Below are 15,741 nucleotides of genomic sequence, written 5' to 3' on the forward strand. Positions count from 1 at the left end.
AACATAATTCCAGCCAAACATATATAAATATATATTTTTTTATAAGCTAGATATATAGCCTCTCCCTGATAACAAAAATCAATATATGAAAGACCTTAAACAACTTGAAGCAACCACATATTTAGCCATGGAACAGGTTCTGATTGGCCAGTGAGGGCCTTGATGTGTAATGTAATAAGCACTACCATATCTCAAAGAACAGCGCGGGGAACCAAGGAAGTGACGTAGCCGAGAGTACGCTTCCAGAGTGCGCTATCGACAAGGGGATGGTGGTTGGAAGAGCGCGCTTGTTTGAAATAGAAAAGCGTTGCGGTAGCTTCTGATAAAGAATAACATCAAGACGAAGCAGCTGCTTTATAAGTGGGATGCACTGTTGTTCGCTACATCCCGAGGGGTTCGTGCTGATTGTACAGAGATTGTGACAGCCGGTTAAATGGCGTCCCTTGAGAGAAAGCAAGAACAAGATGTATGTCAGGAGAAGTGCAGTATTATCAGAAGGAGACGTATACTTGGAATACGGAGGAGGAATGGAGGGAAAAATAGTGGCAGAGGAGGTCTAAGAGAGAGAGGGAAGAAGTCGGTGAGCTTGAGTCGGTTAAAAATGGCGAAAAAAGGGATGGTTTGTTAAAGAAGAATTGTAGAAAGTTTAAGCAGAGAGCTGAAGACAGGAGGAGAAATGGAAGTGAATGAGGTCAAAGTATCAGAGGTGGTAGGTGTGGTGAAGTTCTCGGACCCAGAGGCTTGCACCGAGGGTCAGAATAAAGATGAGTCTGTGCCAGAAGGAGTGAAGTTTTTTTAAATGTGGACCCTTGCCTTTTGGCTGATCCATTTGTGGTTTCAGGGTGGGTGAAAACAGAGTTTGGTGCTGTGGAATCAGTGAGGGTAACCAGAAGTGGTCTTGTGATAATTGTTTGTGTTACTGCTGGTCAAAGGGAGAAGGCGCTCGCCGTTAAACGAATGGGGGCAAGAAATGTGAATTGTTTCGCTCCCAAGAAAAGGGCACCATTGAAAGGAGTGATCACCGGGGTAGCAGTAAATGTAAAAGTTGACCAACTTAAGGGGAAGATTCCCGGTGTTTGTGATGCTTGTCGTTTGGTGCGACACAGACAGGGTGGCGAGTGTTCTTTTGAATTTTAATGTTGAGTCTTTGCCAGACAAAGTGATGTTACATTAAGATGTTACAGGTGTCAAGCTTATGGGCATGTGGCAGCAGTGTGTTGTCTGTTCTTTTGAATTTTAATGTTGAGTCTTTGCCAGACAAAGTGATGTTACATTAAGATGTTACAGGTGTCAAGCTTATGGGCATGTGGCAGCAGTGTGTAGGAGGGAGGTTCCTATGTGTGAGAAGTGTGCAGAAGTGCATGAGACAAAGGAATGTGTAGCATTGGGAAAAGTAGTGGTATGTGTGAATTGTAGGGATGCCTTTGGGGCTGGAGATCACAAATCTCCCGTGCAAGAGACTCAGGTTGGGGTTTCCAGGGTTAGAGTAGTGCAAAAGTTGTCTTATGCTGAGGCAATGAAGAAAGTAGAGGAAGATGGGTCAAGGGGGAGGGATCCTGAGAGGAGTGGCGTGAGTAGTATAACTGTACCAGTACAGAGGGTTAGGCCTATTAGGGATATATGTTTCAGTAAGATTGGATTTTTTTGGCATGTATAACAATGGTTATCAACTGTACTGCAGGGATGGAACGTAGGCCGCAGAAAATTGAGGTTTTGGTGGCAGCTGCAGAGAGGTATTTGGGTGTGCGAGACTTGACATCAGAAGAGTTACAGGGTGTGTTAAGTGATGTCCCATCATTTCCGGTTGTTGGCATGAGGTAGGACTAAATATATTTAAATAGGGGAGTAGGGTGGTGTTATATTTATTACATTTTTTGGTGAGTAAGGGTGAAAGGGTATTTATACATTTTTTCAAGCAAAGTATAAGTGAGTTGTACTCCAGTCTAGTAGGTGGCGGTAATGCAACATATTTGGATGCCAACCGCCGTTAAACCTCATCGAAGAAGAACAGCGCACATACGCTTTTCATTTAGGCACACCATTTGCGCTACGACGCTAACCAATAACATTTCTCTTCACTGTAAACGGAAGTGAACAGTGACCAAGAACAATTTCCACGTTAGCGTTTTTATTGTTGTTATTTAGACGTTTATTAACGCCATGGAACACAAAATATTATTATTTTAACTACACAGCATCACATACTTACGCCATGTAGTCTTTAATTCGCGTTGGAGACAGGACTTGGTTGATAGACGTTATAGGTAACGCTAGCTGCTAACAATGGCTAACTGTATGGTTTTTCATACGCAAATAGCCTCCATCATGGAGGTGCTAGCGAATGCAGCCGTAGCAGAGATCTGTAAACTCGTAGATGACGACTATGCAGTGTTTCGTTTGGAAATTTCTGAAAGCCAGAAACAGAACAGGGCATTGCGCAGGAAATTACAGCTACAGGAACTGAAGGTGGCACGGGAGCGCGCCGACAGGACAATGCGAGAGCGCGTCCTCGCCAGTCGTCCCAGTAGTGGCAAGATTCTCGACCAATACAGAGGAATGGCAAGAGGTACTTTTTGCAGAAGGCGGAGGCTGTGCGGCCTGTTGCCGTTCATATATATACAGTAGCTCAGTGCCTGTTCCCCTCTGTGTCCAGATGTGTTACCCAGAATTCGGTCTTGGTCATGTGTAGGATAGTATGCAATAGTAAACTTAGCTATCTTGCACAAAGACACAATTTCATATTCTAACCAGGTCTTGATTTACTGTATTTCCTATTTAGTCAATGAAAGCAATGTGATGCATGGAATATAATACATCAATCAATAAATAGAATATCAAGCAGTTATGAGAAGTGATACCTTATATTCTTGCCAATTCTAGACAGTGTCAACTGTCAATAGTGGGAATATACTGTTGAGCATAGACAGTCGCTAATCAAACCACCTCATCTCCTCAATCACTCTTTCAGGTGGCGGACATCTCACTGGAGGCCAAATAAATTTGGTGAAGCCAGTGGGACCCAATGCATGGCGAGATGACCAACCAATCACGGTTGATGAGGGGAGTGGAACCTCAACCCAGCACGTTATCATGATAGAGGTTAGTATAATAGTGTTGCTTTAAAAATTACAGTCGTTTTGTAAATCAAATGTGGCCCGTTTGTTTCAGAAAGGCTCCCCTCAGCTATTCACTTCAGATATCTGCCTTAGGGGAGCTTGAAAGACTTCCCTTCAACATTGTTATCCATGGTCCCTCGTTTTGTAGGTTACGAATTTGCTTAAAATTTACATTGATATATATATATATCAAATGTATGTGTATCTGAGGTCATTTATTTACCCTATGCCGGTTTTCAACGTATTTGACGACCAAGAAGAAGCACAAAGACGAAAAATTGAATGTTTATCATTTTCTTAAAGTACTGGCTGGCAATGTTCAGTAAAATTTGCTCCAGCGTAATCTAATATAAAGCACATCAAATGGACTGTAATTTAAAGGTTTTATCGTCCTGTAAGTCCTCAACTTGAGCAGGCACGCTAACAAGGCTGCAGAGTTGTAGTTCAAATGAGACTTTAATAACTTTCGCCGATGTGTGTTACTACTTACAGCCTGAATTGAAAATGTATTACATTTAGATTTTGATCTCTACACAATACCCCATAATGTCAAAGTGGAATTTTGTTTGTAGAACATTTTAGTAATTAATACAAAATTAAAACCTGAAATGTATTGAGTAAAGTTTTTGTTATGGCAAGCCTAAATAAGTTCAGGAGTGCAAATGTGCTTAACAAGTTGCGTGGACATATTCCGTGTTCAATAATAGAGGTTAACATGGTTTTTGAATAACTAGCCCATTTCTGTTTCCCACACACAAAATTATCTTTAAGGTCCCTCAATCGAGCAGTGATTATCAAGCACATATTCAACCACAAAGACCAGGGAGGTTTTTCCATGCCTCGCAAAGAAGTTCACCTTTGAGCATGGTGAAGTAATTAATTAGGCTTTAGATGGTGTATCAATACACCCAGTCATTGCAAAGATACAGACAACCTTCCTAACTCCGTTGCCCGAGAGGAAGGAAACTAGTCAGGGATTTCACCATCAGGCCAATTGTGATTTTTAAAACAGTTAAGAGTTTAATGGGTGTGAAAGGAGAAATCTGGGGATGAATCAACAACATTGTAGTTACTCCACAATACTAACGTAAATGACAGAGTTAAGAAGGAAGCCTGTACAGAATACAAATATAACAAAACATGCATCCTGTTTGCAGTAAGGCACTAACGCACAGTGCCTTCGGAAAGTATTCAGACCTCTTGACTTTTTCCACATACTGTTAGGTTACAGCTTTATTCAAAAATTGATTAAATTGTCCCCCCATCAATCTACACACAATACCCCATAATTACAAAGCAGAAACAGGATTTTAGCCATTTTTGCTAATTTATGTATATTTTTTAAACTGATCACATTTACTTAAGTATTGAGACCCTTTACTCAGTACTTTGAAGCACCTTTGGCAGTGATTACAGCCTTGAGTCTTCTTGGGTATGAGGCTACAAGCTGTAGTGGAAATTGTCTAGGTGTCTATATACTTTCCGAAGGCACTGTATATCTGCAAATAAATTTACTTTATGTCCTGAATACAAAACGTTATGTTTGGGGCAAACACTACACATCACTGAGTGTCGTTCTTCATATTTTCAAGCATGGTGGTGGCTGCATCATGATATGGGTATGCTTGTCATCGGCAAGGACTAGGGAGTTTTTTTAGGATAAAAAGTAGCGGTATAGAGCTAAGCACAGGCAAAATCCTAGTGGAAAACCTAGTTCAGTCTGCTTTCCAACAGACAATGGGAGACAAATTCAGCTTTCAGCAGGACAATAACTTAAAACACAAGGCCAAATATACATTGGAGTTGCTTAGCAAGATTACATTGAATGTTCCTGAGTGGCCTAGTTACAGTTTTGACTTAAATCATCTTGAAAATATATGGCAAGACTTGAAAATGGCTGTCTAACAATGATCAACAACCAACTTGACATCTTGAAGAATTTAAAAAAGAATAATATGCAAATATTATACAGTACAATCGAGCTGTGCACGGCTCTTAGACTTACCTAGAAAGACTCACAGCTGTAACCGCTGCCAAAGGTGATTCTAACATGTTTTGACTCTAACATGTTTTGACTCATGGGTGTGAATACCTATGCAAATGAGATATTTCTGTATTTCATTTTCAATAAATTTGCTAACATTTCTAAAAATATGTTTTCACTTTGTCATCATGTTGTATTGTGTCTAGATGGGTGAGGAAAAACAATCCATTTAATACATTTGAATTCAGGCAGTAACAACAACATGTGGAATAAGTCAAGAGGTATACATACAGTGGGGCAAAAAAGTATTTAGTCAGCCACCAATTGTGCAAGTTCTCCCACTTAAAAAGATGAGAGAGGCCTGTCATTTTCATCATAGGTACACTTCAACTATGACAGACAAAATGAGAAGAAAAAAATCCAGAAAATCACATTGGAGGATTTTTTATGAATTTATTAGCAAATTATGGTGGAAAATAAGTATTTCGTCAATAACAAAAGTTTCTCTCAATACTTTGTTATATACCCTTTGTTGGCAATGACAGAGGTTAAGCGTTTTCTGTAAGTCTTCACAAGGTTTTCACACACTGTTGCTGGTATTTTGGCCCATTCCTCCATGCAGATCTCCTCTAGAGCAGTGATGTTTTGGGGCTGTTGCTGGGCAACACGGACTTTCAACTCCCTCCAAAGATTTTCTTTGGGATTGAGATCTGGAGACTGGCATCTTTTTAAGTGGGAGAACTTGCAACATTTTTGGCTGGCTAAACACTTTTTTGCCCCACTGTACTTTATGAAGACACTATCTTATTTGACCACGTTCTCATGAATTTGATGATATAAGCGTGAAGCCCATTAAAAAACACATACTTCTTGTGTCAGGATGCAGATGCTGCAGGTCCTGGGGTCAAGCTGGAGAGGTCTGAAGGAGAGGAGGACCCGCAGCACAGCAGAGACATCCAGACTGGAGCAGCGGCTGGAGTGGCGCTCCCTGTAGCCATGGAGGACACCACCACTGCCCCAGCGCAGCCCAGGACCCGATGCAGCATCACGGAGGTCAGTGGAACGCTGAACGCCGGCCTCAAGTCAGAGACAGACACCGAGACTTTAATGGGGCTCGGGCAACTGGGCTGTCCTCCTGCTCCCCGCTCAGAGTATTTACTTTATGGTAGCCCAAGGACGGTTCTATCCCATCAGGACACAGGTGATGCGTTACAGGCTGGCAATGATCCGTCCTGTTCATATGCTACAGCGACAGAGATGATACCTGGTGACATGCCTGTGGGCTTAGATACACAGACTAATCCAATGAGAGGGGAAATGGACCGGTACAGTGGTAGTGTCTACTCTGAAGGGTCCCTAGATAAGAAAGGGGAGGTTATAGTCATTGATGAGGTGACTGTAAAAGTGGAGGGTGATGCACCTCTGACATGGAATGCAGACGAGACTCATTTAAGAGAAGGACACTCGCAAGGCAACACCAGTGACTTCTTAGACTATAGTGAAAGCATAGAAAAAAATCAAAATGTCGTGACCCACTCCCCTTTACTCACTTTCAGGGATTGCGACCCAGTGTCCACGTCGATGGCACCTTCCGATTCACACGGTCGCGTCCTTTTTGATCAGGCATTGAACTCAAGCAAAAGGGCTAGAGCTCAGGCTCAGGGAGGGGGCACCACATCGGGCAATAGTAAAGAGAAACGGTTCCTCTGCATGTTCTGTAACAAAGGCTTCAGCTGCCCCCAGAAGGTGGAGATTCACCAGAGGGTCCACACGGGGGAGAAACCCTTCAGCTGTACCCAGTGTCACATGCGCTTCGCCCAGGCTTGCACCCTGAAGAGGCACCAAAGGGTCCACACGGGGGAAAAACCCTACAGCTGTACCCAGTGTCACATGCGCTTCGCCCAGGCTGGTAACCTGAAGATGCACCTGAAGGTCCACACGGGAGAAAGGTCTTCTGACATGTAGATCAAATCCTGCATTAAAGACAAAGATTAATTGTCATTTTTGTCAGCATAAAAGATCCACAGATGCATTTGGAATACCGAGAGTAACAGATTTCAGTGTTGAATATTCCTGGGTAGAATATTGCATCCAGACATTGTGTGATGTTTTAGCCTAAAAATCTGTTACCGTATTGTGTTTGTACTTTGTAAGCTATATGATGGTCACGAATGCCTATTTCATTACTTCCATTCAAAAGAAAATGAATGCAATTCGTCAAGTTCATGCAGATTTTTTGTTGAGACGTGCATGTGTGGTTTTCATATGGTGTATTTAACACTTGTTTGTTTAATAAACACAAAATGGGACTTTTCATTCTAACACTTTCATTGAGACTCTCTTCAGTATACATCACATCTGATCTCACTCTATTCTGCATAGACCCAACAGTACTTTATAACCAATATACTCTTACTAAATACACCTAAAGCTTGCCTCATAATATGAAGTAAAACGTTAATGTTTCAAACAGCATAATGCCTCCAGTTCACATTGCAAGTGGTGTGTTGAATGGCAAATGGGAAGCTCGCTTCAATTATCAGTTGAGAATTTAAAACAGTAGCTCTTTTTAATAGTGACTTCAAAACTTTTGTAACGCACTCATTTGCGGTGCACTTTTGATGACTTGTGTTGTCCCGCTAATTGCATTATGGAACGACAATTTGCACACTCCCTTGTGTACATTGCTGTGCTTATAATGTGAAGAAATAATCGTTTATCAACATTTTAAGGTAAACGTTCTGATCTGTTGTATCGGCCTCATTGCGATTGAAGGTTTTTCTTATGTAGCCTAGGCCTACTGGTTGTATGAATTTGGGATCTTTCGTCCCACAACTGTCCCAGAGTCTGTTTGGAATAGGCTATTTCTTTCTCGCACAGAACGACAAGCTGACCAATAGAACAGGTACACTTTTCTACTGTGGGGTGTAGTCTTGACATAGGCTAGTGATTCTGCTGTTGGTTACTCATCTTGTTGGCTGAAAGAAAAGTACATGTGGACAGTTATTCTAACATCTTCAAAGTGCGCATCGGAATTCGGTAAGAAGGACGTTCTATTGAGATGAATTACCATGGTCTAAATGTGATTTCTGTGGGTGGACGGCCTAATCAGGTTATGCACCCAATGCATATGGGTCTGGTACATTTCTCAAATGTCACATAAATGAAAATGCTTCCAGAAATGTCCTGTGTGTACGTAACCTGAGGGTATCACCTGTCTCTTCCAGGAGGAGGGTCCAGAGATGGTGCTGGTGAAGGAGGAGGGGTGTGAGGAGAGTCTGGGGAACCCTGGGGGCACTATGGTCATGGAGGACAACCAGACTACACCTTCTCCTGAACCCACAGAGGAATTAGCTGAGCAGCACAGGACCACATACAGTCTCACTGAGGTGAGCCCAATGTAAACTAGAGTGAATGGTATTAGGTCAGGGCCTGAATCCACAAAGCTTCTCAGTGTGAGTGCTAATCAGTTTTGCCTTTTGGATCATAATGAATAAGATTATATGTACAGATCCTAGATCAGCACTTTTTGTCTTAAGTGTGGGACCATGTCTTTTGAATGATCAAATCATTAAAGACTGTCAAGTAATCAAATCAACTAACATGTTTGCATAGTACTCATAGCAATCCCTCATTTCCCAATCAGAAGATGCTCATATCAGATTTCTTGATCCAACACAATGTTTTTCTGTACCTCTTACAGTCAGTAGACATGGAGGATGGGAAGCCTGATCTGATGCTGGTCAAAGAGGAGACAACAGAAGATGGACCAGAGAGCACTGACCTGCTGAGTGGACTAAAGATGGGGGAGCAAGGTAAGGGAGAAATAATTTTTTTATTTGACCTTTATCTAACTGGGCAAGTCAGTTAAGAACAAATTCTTATCTTCAATGACGGCCTAGGAACAGTGGGTTAACTGCCTGTTCAGGGGCATACGGTAATAGCTCTTCAATGGGAATAGTGATGCTTCTGGCTATTAGGTCGTTCCACCAATTAGGTGGCTTTTGAGTAGTGTAACTTGGTGTAAAAAATAATGAGCACATATTCAATTAAATAAAAAACACTTTGTCCCCATCTCAAGAGGTTAACCCTTGTGTAGTCTTAACATTCTGTATACTCCCCTTGTCCTAAGGGTAAAAAATGACTCCCCTTCACTAAACCCCTAAAATAAAGCATCTTAATTGAATTTTAAACCCCAAATCTATTTTGTATGAAGAAACAACCTGTCATTCATCACAAACTTTGTGAATATCTGGGTTATCCCTGTTGACAATACAGAAAGACTGCATTTAATCAGTGGACACCACTCGTTTTTATTACAACACACCTGTCATACTTGTTTTCTTTACTAAAGTAGAGGTTTATTATTATTATTGCTAAAGGTACTGCATAGGTGTAAACATACATTTTTCAGCAATAGATAGCACTTGTATAGCCTAAGAAAGTAGCAGAAATGTGCAGAAAGTAGTTTTGAATGCATTTTATTGAAGGGAAACAATACGTCTTGAACCTTTTTGGCAACATAGTGATATATTCTTATTTACTGTACAATGAGGAATTCAACTACAAAATACTAGCCTTCTCCCATTTTTTAACTATTGCCCCCACCCACAAGGTGTATAAACAACAACAATAAATAAGAATAAAATAAGATAATATATACAAAAACTTTAAGAACATAAATCAATCAACTCTAATTATCACATGTAGGACAGTATGCAAGTGTGTGTGCATGGACTTTGCAGATGTATTTCTCACATGTGCAGCACATAGTATTTGTTTTACAATCCTCCTTTGGAGGGCAGAATTGGCATCTTCTCCTCTTGCCTGCCCCAGCTGCAGCCTCAGGTGGATCAGGACAAGATTCAGACCCCTGAACAGCTTTCACAAGCGCTGCAGAGGCTGCTGTGTGGGGACGCGCTCCCTTTTTTGAATGTGTGGGGTTACAAGTGCCTTTTCCAGCTGCTCCCTCCTCTTGTTCTGCTTATTAGGCATCCAGATAGGGTTGATCTTACTCCATATCACGAAGGCATTGTATGAGGACACATCAATGATATTATGGAAGATGACCAGGAGTCAGCGGGCAGTCATCCTCCTGCAGCTTTAAGTTCTAATCACCTTGTCCAGGTTGTCCACGCCTCCTTTGTGGGGGTTGTAGTCCAGGATGATGGCTGGTTCCTGTCCTCACGATTACTGATCTCAGCTGTTTTGTGCAGTGTGCTCAGGAGTGCCACATTCTTGTTCCTCTTTGGGAGATAAGAAACTAGAGTGGTGATGGGGGTGAAGGCAAACTTTGATGAGAAGGCCTCTCTCACCCTTGTTGTGAGGATTGCAGGGGTGGAGCTCAGGCTTGTTCTTTCTAACTGTGCCAACCATGGTGATCTTCCTCTTCAGGAGCTGCTGGCTGAGTTCAATCAGTAGCACACATAATCTCAATTTCTCATTGTGTGTGTCTTTGTGATTTTTCTGGTGTGTAAATGGTTTTATAACTTGCCAGGTAAAAAATGATCCTAAGACAATCTTTGTACCCTAGTGGTGTACAGCTTTCATGGAAATATGAACAAAGGCGATGTTTCACTTTTTCCAATGTTGGGGTCACTCTAGGAAAAGTAATACAATTTCAAGTTGAAAAAATATAATTTAGGGGGTTTTCTCTGCAATTAAGACATGGGTTAAATAAAATAAAAGGCTATTAAGTGCCAAATATAGTAACAGGGTTGATAAATTCATCTGAAATCAGCCATGAATCCCCTTGTGACAGGGAATGGTTGCCTAAAATCAGACGGTTACCATGGTTACTCCATGGATATAAGTCTTAAAGAAATAGTCTCTACAAGGCAGAATGTTGAATCAAATTATATTTTACACTTACTTTACTGGTTGTTCATGCTGCTGGTCCTTTTGGGACTAGGAGGTGGAGATAAGGTATCCAAAAGGAAGTGTTGTTTACCCAACTTTTTGTGGTGCCGGTAGGTTCTGTCGCTTGTATTTTCAATCAGTTAACACATTGCACGTGATGCACAATATGTAGACAATAGCCCAATGTAACCGAATGTAGTCGACCGAAGCATGTTTTATCGCAATCAGCTGGTAGTGTTTGCCGTTAGGTTAGGCTCGGGCACATTGTGCAAGTGTTTGTCACCTGCAAATTGCATCAGTAAAAAACGGAAATACAAACAATATACATTCCTACCTGCAAAAGGACCAACCACACAGACAACCGGTAAAGTATAATTTTATTCAGCTTTATGGCTTGTAGAGGTCTTGAGAGGAAACTTTCCTGATCCAAATGCTCATTTCTGCCCTACATGGTTCTTCAACCTAGGGGAATGGACGCTTGTTGTGTAGAGCAGGAAGGGGAAATTAAATGCAAGCTTTAGACAAAAAAACATTTCTAGACTTTTTTTTTTTTTTTTATCTATAGGTGTTAGGAGAAATATACATTCTCATGGTTCATAAGCTGAACTTCAATTAGAATTCTCGGTCTGTGACCCAGAAGTTGTAAGGTTCTGGTTGAAATGAAACAGATCGAGACCAGTCCACAATAGTCAGTTACGTTTATTCTCGAGAGCTCTGGTCATAATCCCATGTACATTCGTTTATATATCACATATAGCGTTATAGCGTCCTAAATGTCCCTCCTCCTCTCTGACAATGACAAAGCTGCTTTTCAATTCCATTCCAACACATACATATTGCTTACCATATGCTTCCACATGTTACACAATCTACTGCAAGCCCAACGGTTTCTCCCCTCCCTGGATGGGGACGAGACATCTTTCCTGTTGTTAGTTTCACCGTGGTCCACAAGTTGTCTGTTAACACTTATTCTTTGGCTATGTACAAACATTCTTCATCAGACAGGATAGAATTCAATTAGTTACAGTTCTACGTTAAATGTATACATAATTTAGTCATTATTCATAAAAATCCCATAACAATAGGTAACAGGGTTTACATGTTATGCTCGACCCGCTCAGAGTATAAAGAGAATAACCAGCTCACCTGATTTTACACTATGATTTCACGACGAGATGTTCAATGTCTTTTGAAAATAATGTTTACTTACGTTAAAATTAAGGTAAAAATCACATGAAACAAATAATAATCTTCAGTAATTACTTTGTCAAAGCAAAACAATAACTAGGGCTTAATGAGGGTGAAAACTTATAGAAATGTGGGTTAAAATGTACAAAGGGAAATGTCAAAATGCTGAATTTTGACACAGGCTATAAATGTATTTATTCATATAAGCAAATCTGGGGGTTTTTGTGCTCTATATTAAAGGACACTTTGGTGAATAATTTCTATCTAAAAGATCAATGAGATGCATTTTTTTTTTATTACTGTGTGATGACCCTTATTCTTTCTTTTTTTTCTAAAATTCATTCCATAAGATTAAATTAATCAAATGTACACTACCGGTGAAAAGTTTTTGAACACTTACTCATTCGGCGGCAGTGTAGCCTAGTGGTTAGAGAGTTGGACTAGTAACCGGAAGGTTGCAAAGTTATTGCAAAGTTAAATTTCTTTCCTTAATGCGTTTGAGCCAATCATTTGTGTTGTGACAAGGTAGGGGGGGTAATACAGCAGATAGCCCTATTTGGTTAAAGACCAAGTCCATGTTATGGCACGAACAGCTTAAATAAGCAAAGAGAAACGACAGTCCATCATTACTTTAAGACAAAGGTCAGTCAATGTGAAAAATTTCAAGAACTTTTAAAGTTTCTTCAAGTGCAGTCGCAAAAACCATTGAGCTATGATGAAACTGGCTTTCATGAGGACCGCCACAGGAATAGAAGACCCAGAGTCTCCTCTGCAGCAGAGGATAAGTTCATTAGAGTTATCAGCCTCAGAAATTGCAGCCCAAATAAATGCTTCAGAGTTCAAGTAACAGACCCATCTCAACATCAACTGTTCAGAGGAGACTGCGTGAATCAGGCCTTCATTGTCGAATAGAAACCTCTACTAAAGGACACCAATAAGAAGAAAATACTTGCTTGGGCCAAGGAACACGAGCAATGGACATTAGACCGGTGGAAATATTTGCTTTGGTCTGATGAGTCAAAATGTTTGATTTTTAGTTCCAACCGCTGTATCTTTCTGTGGAACGCAGAGTAGGTGAACGCATGATCTCAGCATGTGTGGTTCTCAGCATGGAGGAGGAGGTGTGATGGTGCTTTGCTGGTGACACTGTGATTTATTTAGAATTCAAGGCACACTTAACCAGCATGGGTACCAAAGCATTCTGCTGCAATACGCCATCCCATCTGGTTTGCGCTTAGTGGGACTATAATTTGTTTTTCAACAGGACAATGACCCAAAACACATCTCCAGGCTATATAAGGGTTATTTGACCAAGATGGAGAGTGATTGAGTGCTGCATCAGATGACCTGACCTCTACAATCACCCACCTCAACCCAAATGAGATGGTTTGGGATGAGTTGTACCGCAGAGTGAAGGAAAAGCAGCCAACAAGTGCTCAGCATATGTGGGAACTCCTTCAAGACTGTTGTAAAAGCATTCCAAGTGAAGCTGGTTGAGGGACTGCCAAGAGTGTGCAATGCTGTCATTAAGGCAAAGGGTGGCTATTTGAAGAATCTCAAATATAAACACTTTTTTTGTTTACTACATGATTCCATATGTGTTATTTCATAGTTTTGATGTCTTCACTATTATTCTACAATGTAGAAAATAGTTTAAAAAAACACACATTACAATGTATGAACTTGACCAGGTAATTTACTTTTTCTTCTTCTCCATATGTAGAGTTTTCTCTGCCATGTTTAGAAGTCTATTTTGTAACCCCTTCCTGCAGGTGATTGGCTGGAGGATAACAGAGGAGACTGGGCGGCCATCTTGGATTCCCAGACTCAGACGGGTGCAGCCAAGGGCCCGGGGGATGACATCACTGAGCAGGCCAGGACCAGAGATGACATAGTGGAGGTCAGTGGATGGGACAGCATCCTCAACTCTGGTCTGGGGAACAACACTGTTAACCAGAAACAGAGAGTTGAACACAAAACAACTGAACCTAGTCTCCATGACAACAGACTGATTGAGACAAGGGTGAGGCGTAGACTTGGTCTGCGGGGACAGGGAGGTGTCCGTATGCGGCGGGAGAGAACAGACACAGACTCTAGCGATGCTCCATCCTGCTCCTATAGTCGTGATTCAGAGACATTGGTGGCGCCTCAGGTTAACCCCCTAACAGGTGCTGCCTTCAGCCTGCCGTCTATAGGATCTATCAACTGGAACATGGACCCTGCGACAACACAGACACTCCCTGGCCTTCATGCTCCTCACACTCTCCTAATGTTAAACCAGAACTCAGACAATGCCAGTGCCTCAACACTAAATGGCTACACAAGCCCATTGACAAATGACAGTAGTAGAGATGGAATCAGTAAAGGTGGCAGCGCCAAAGAGAAGCGATTCCCGTGTTCGTTCTGTGGGAAAGCCTTCAGTTTCCCTAAACAGGTGGAGATCCACCAGAGGATGCACACGGGGGAGAAACCATTCGGCTGCCACCTATGCCGGGCCAATTTCTCCCACTCGTCCAGCCTGAAGAGGCACCAGAGGGTCCACACAGGGGAGAAACCCTACAATTGTCCCCAGTGTGAGAAGAGGTTCTCCCACCAGCACCAGCTGAAGATGCACCTGAAGATCCACACGGGAGAGAGGCCGTTCGCCTGTACGCATTGTGGGAAGAGGTTCTCAGAGAGAAGCTACCTGAGGATACACCAGCAGAAAATGCACACGGCCCATGTAATGTAGAACTAGTTAGTTTGTCGTCAATTTAGTTGGTTTTGGATGTATAGGGAGCTTCAACTGGATGAAGTGAACTGGAGAAAGAATTAGTATGAGGCAGAGTAGATATGGTGATGGTTGGTGTGATAAAATGCTTCACTGATTAAGAGTGATAAGTATGTCCCTTTTTAAGTTGATGCTGGTATTTATAGTGACATGAGGATAGTGCCTTAATTCATGTTTACTTGATATAAAGTAGTAAAGATGTGTGTAATGTTGAATTTTATCCAAAGTATTCTAAAATTAATTTCATCAAAGCGAGGGTAAAGTGTTTGCATAGTGAGAACAGTTATTCTACTTGTCACGTATCGTTTTGTGCAATAAAAGTAATGTACTTCAAAGTTGTGAGTGTTGTTGAAATTAAATACAAAATTGACTCTGTGCTGACTTGGTTATTTTTGTATCATTGCAGGGACTGAGTTTCCCTTATCTCAGTCGAACCAAAACATATGGATTTTTTTTTAATAAACTCCAATATTGTTGCGTACTTGAATCAGTGTTAGAGATGGGCTTGACTGTGGTTAACATTTTATAATGTCATGTTTCTTATATAAACCTTTATGTATTTCTGTTCAATTTGGGCAATTCCACTTCAAGATGTTACAAAACAAAAAACACTGATTTCAAATTTGAACAAACACACAACTCTGTGCATAAGGACTAATTTGTACAATTTCCACAGAATATTTTACAGAAACACAACTGTTTGGTAACACAATTTCAGAAGAGCGGACTGACCAAATTTCAACTAGTTTTCCACATCCACGGACATCCGGTTTCGCTTGGTGCTCACTGGATGAGGATGCTTGTAACAGTAAATGGAAAGAGGG

At 41.3% G+C, this 15,741-nt stretch overlaps 1 protein-coding gene across 2 annotated transcripts; it reads left to right on the forward strand.

Annotated features, from left to right (window-relative positions):
• Nucleotides 1–2,004: 2,004 nt before the first annotated feature.
• LOC109894058 (zinc finger and BTB domain-containing protein 20-like) lies at nt 2,005–15,292 on the forward strand. Of its 2 annotated transcripts, XM_031828165.1 has the most exons (6): nt 2,009–2,566; nt 2,969–3,099; nt 5,980–6,153; nt 8,328–8,489; nt 8,804–8,915; nt 13,920–15,292. In XM_031828165.1, exons 1-6 carry the CDS (start codon nt 2,284–2,286, stop codon nt 14,876–14,878), a joined length of 1,821 nt encoding a protein of 606 aa, XP_031684025.1. In that variant the 5' UTR covers nt 2,009–2,283; the 3' UTR covers nt 14,879–15,292. The 2 variants fall into 2 exon arrangements, with proteins under 2 accessions (XP_020342863.1, XP_031684025.1); XM_020487274.2 differs by lacking the exon at nt 5,980–6,153 and having other exon boundaries at nt 2,005–2,566.
• The last annotated feature ends 449 nt before the right edge of the window (nt 15,293–15,741 follow it).

This window comes from Oncorhynchus kisutch, linkage group LG7, assembly GCF_002021735.2.
Source record: "Oncorhynchus kisutch isolate 150728-3 linkage group LG7, Okis_V2, whole genome shotgun sequence".
NCBI lineage: Eukaryota > Metazoa > Chordata > Actinopteri > Salmoniformes > Salmonidae > Oncorhynchus > Oncorhynchus kisutch.

What these genes read in the sequence shown, in the direction of transcription:
- LOC109894058 (XM_031828165.1), top strand. Translation starts at nt 2,284, where the DNA reads ATGGCTAACTGTATGGTTTTTCATACGCAAATAGCCTCCATCATGGAG. An exon ending in AGCACGTTATCATGATAGAG is followed by an intron (nt 3,100 to 5,979) that starts GTTAGTATAATA and finishes TTCTTGTGTCAG; the next exon opens with GATGCAGATGCTGCAGGTCC. An exon ending in CCACATACAGTCTCACTGAG is followed by an intron (nt 8,490 to 8,803) that starts GTGAGCCCAATG and finishes TACCTCTTACAG; the next exon opens with TCAGTAGACATGGAGGATGG.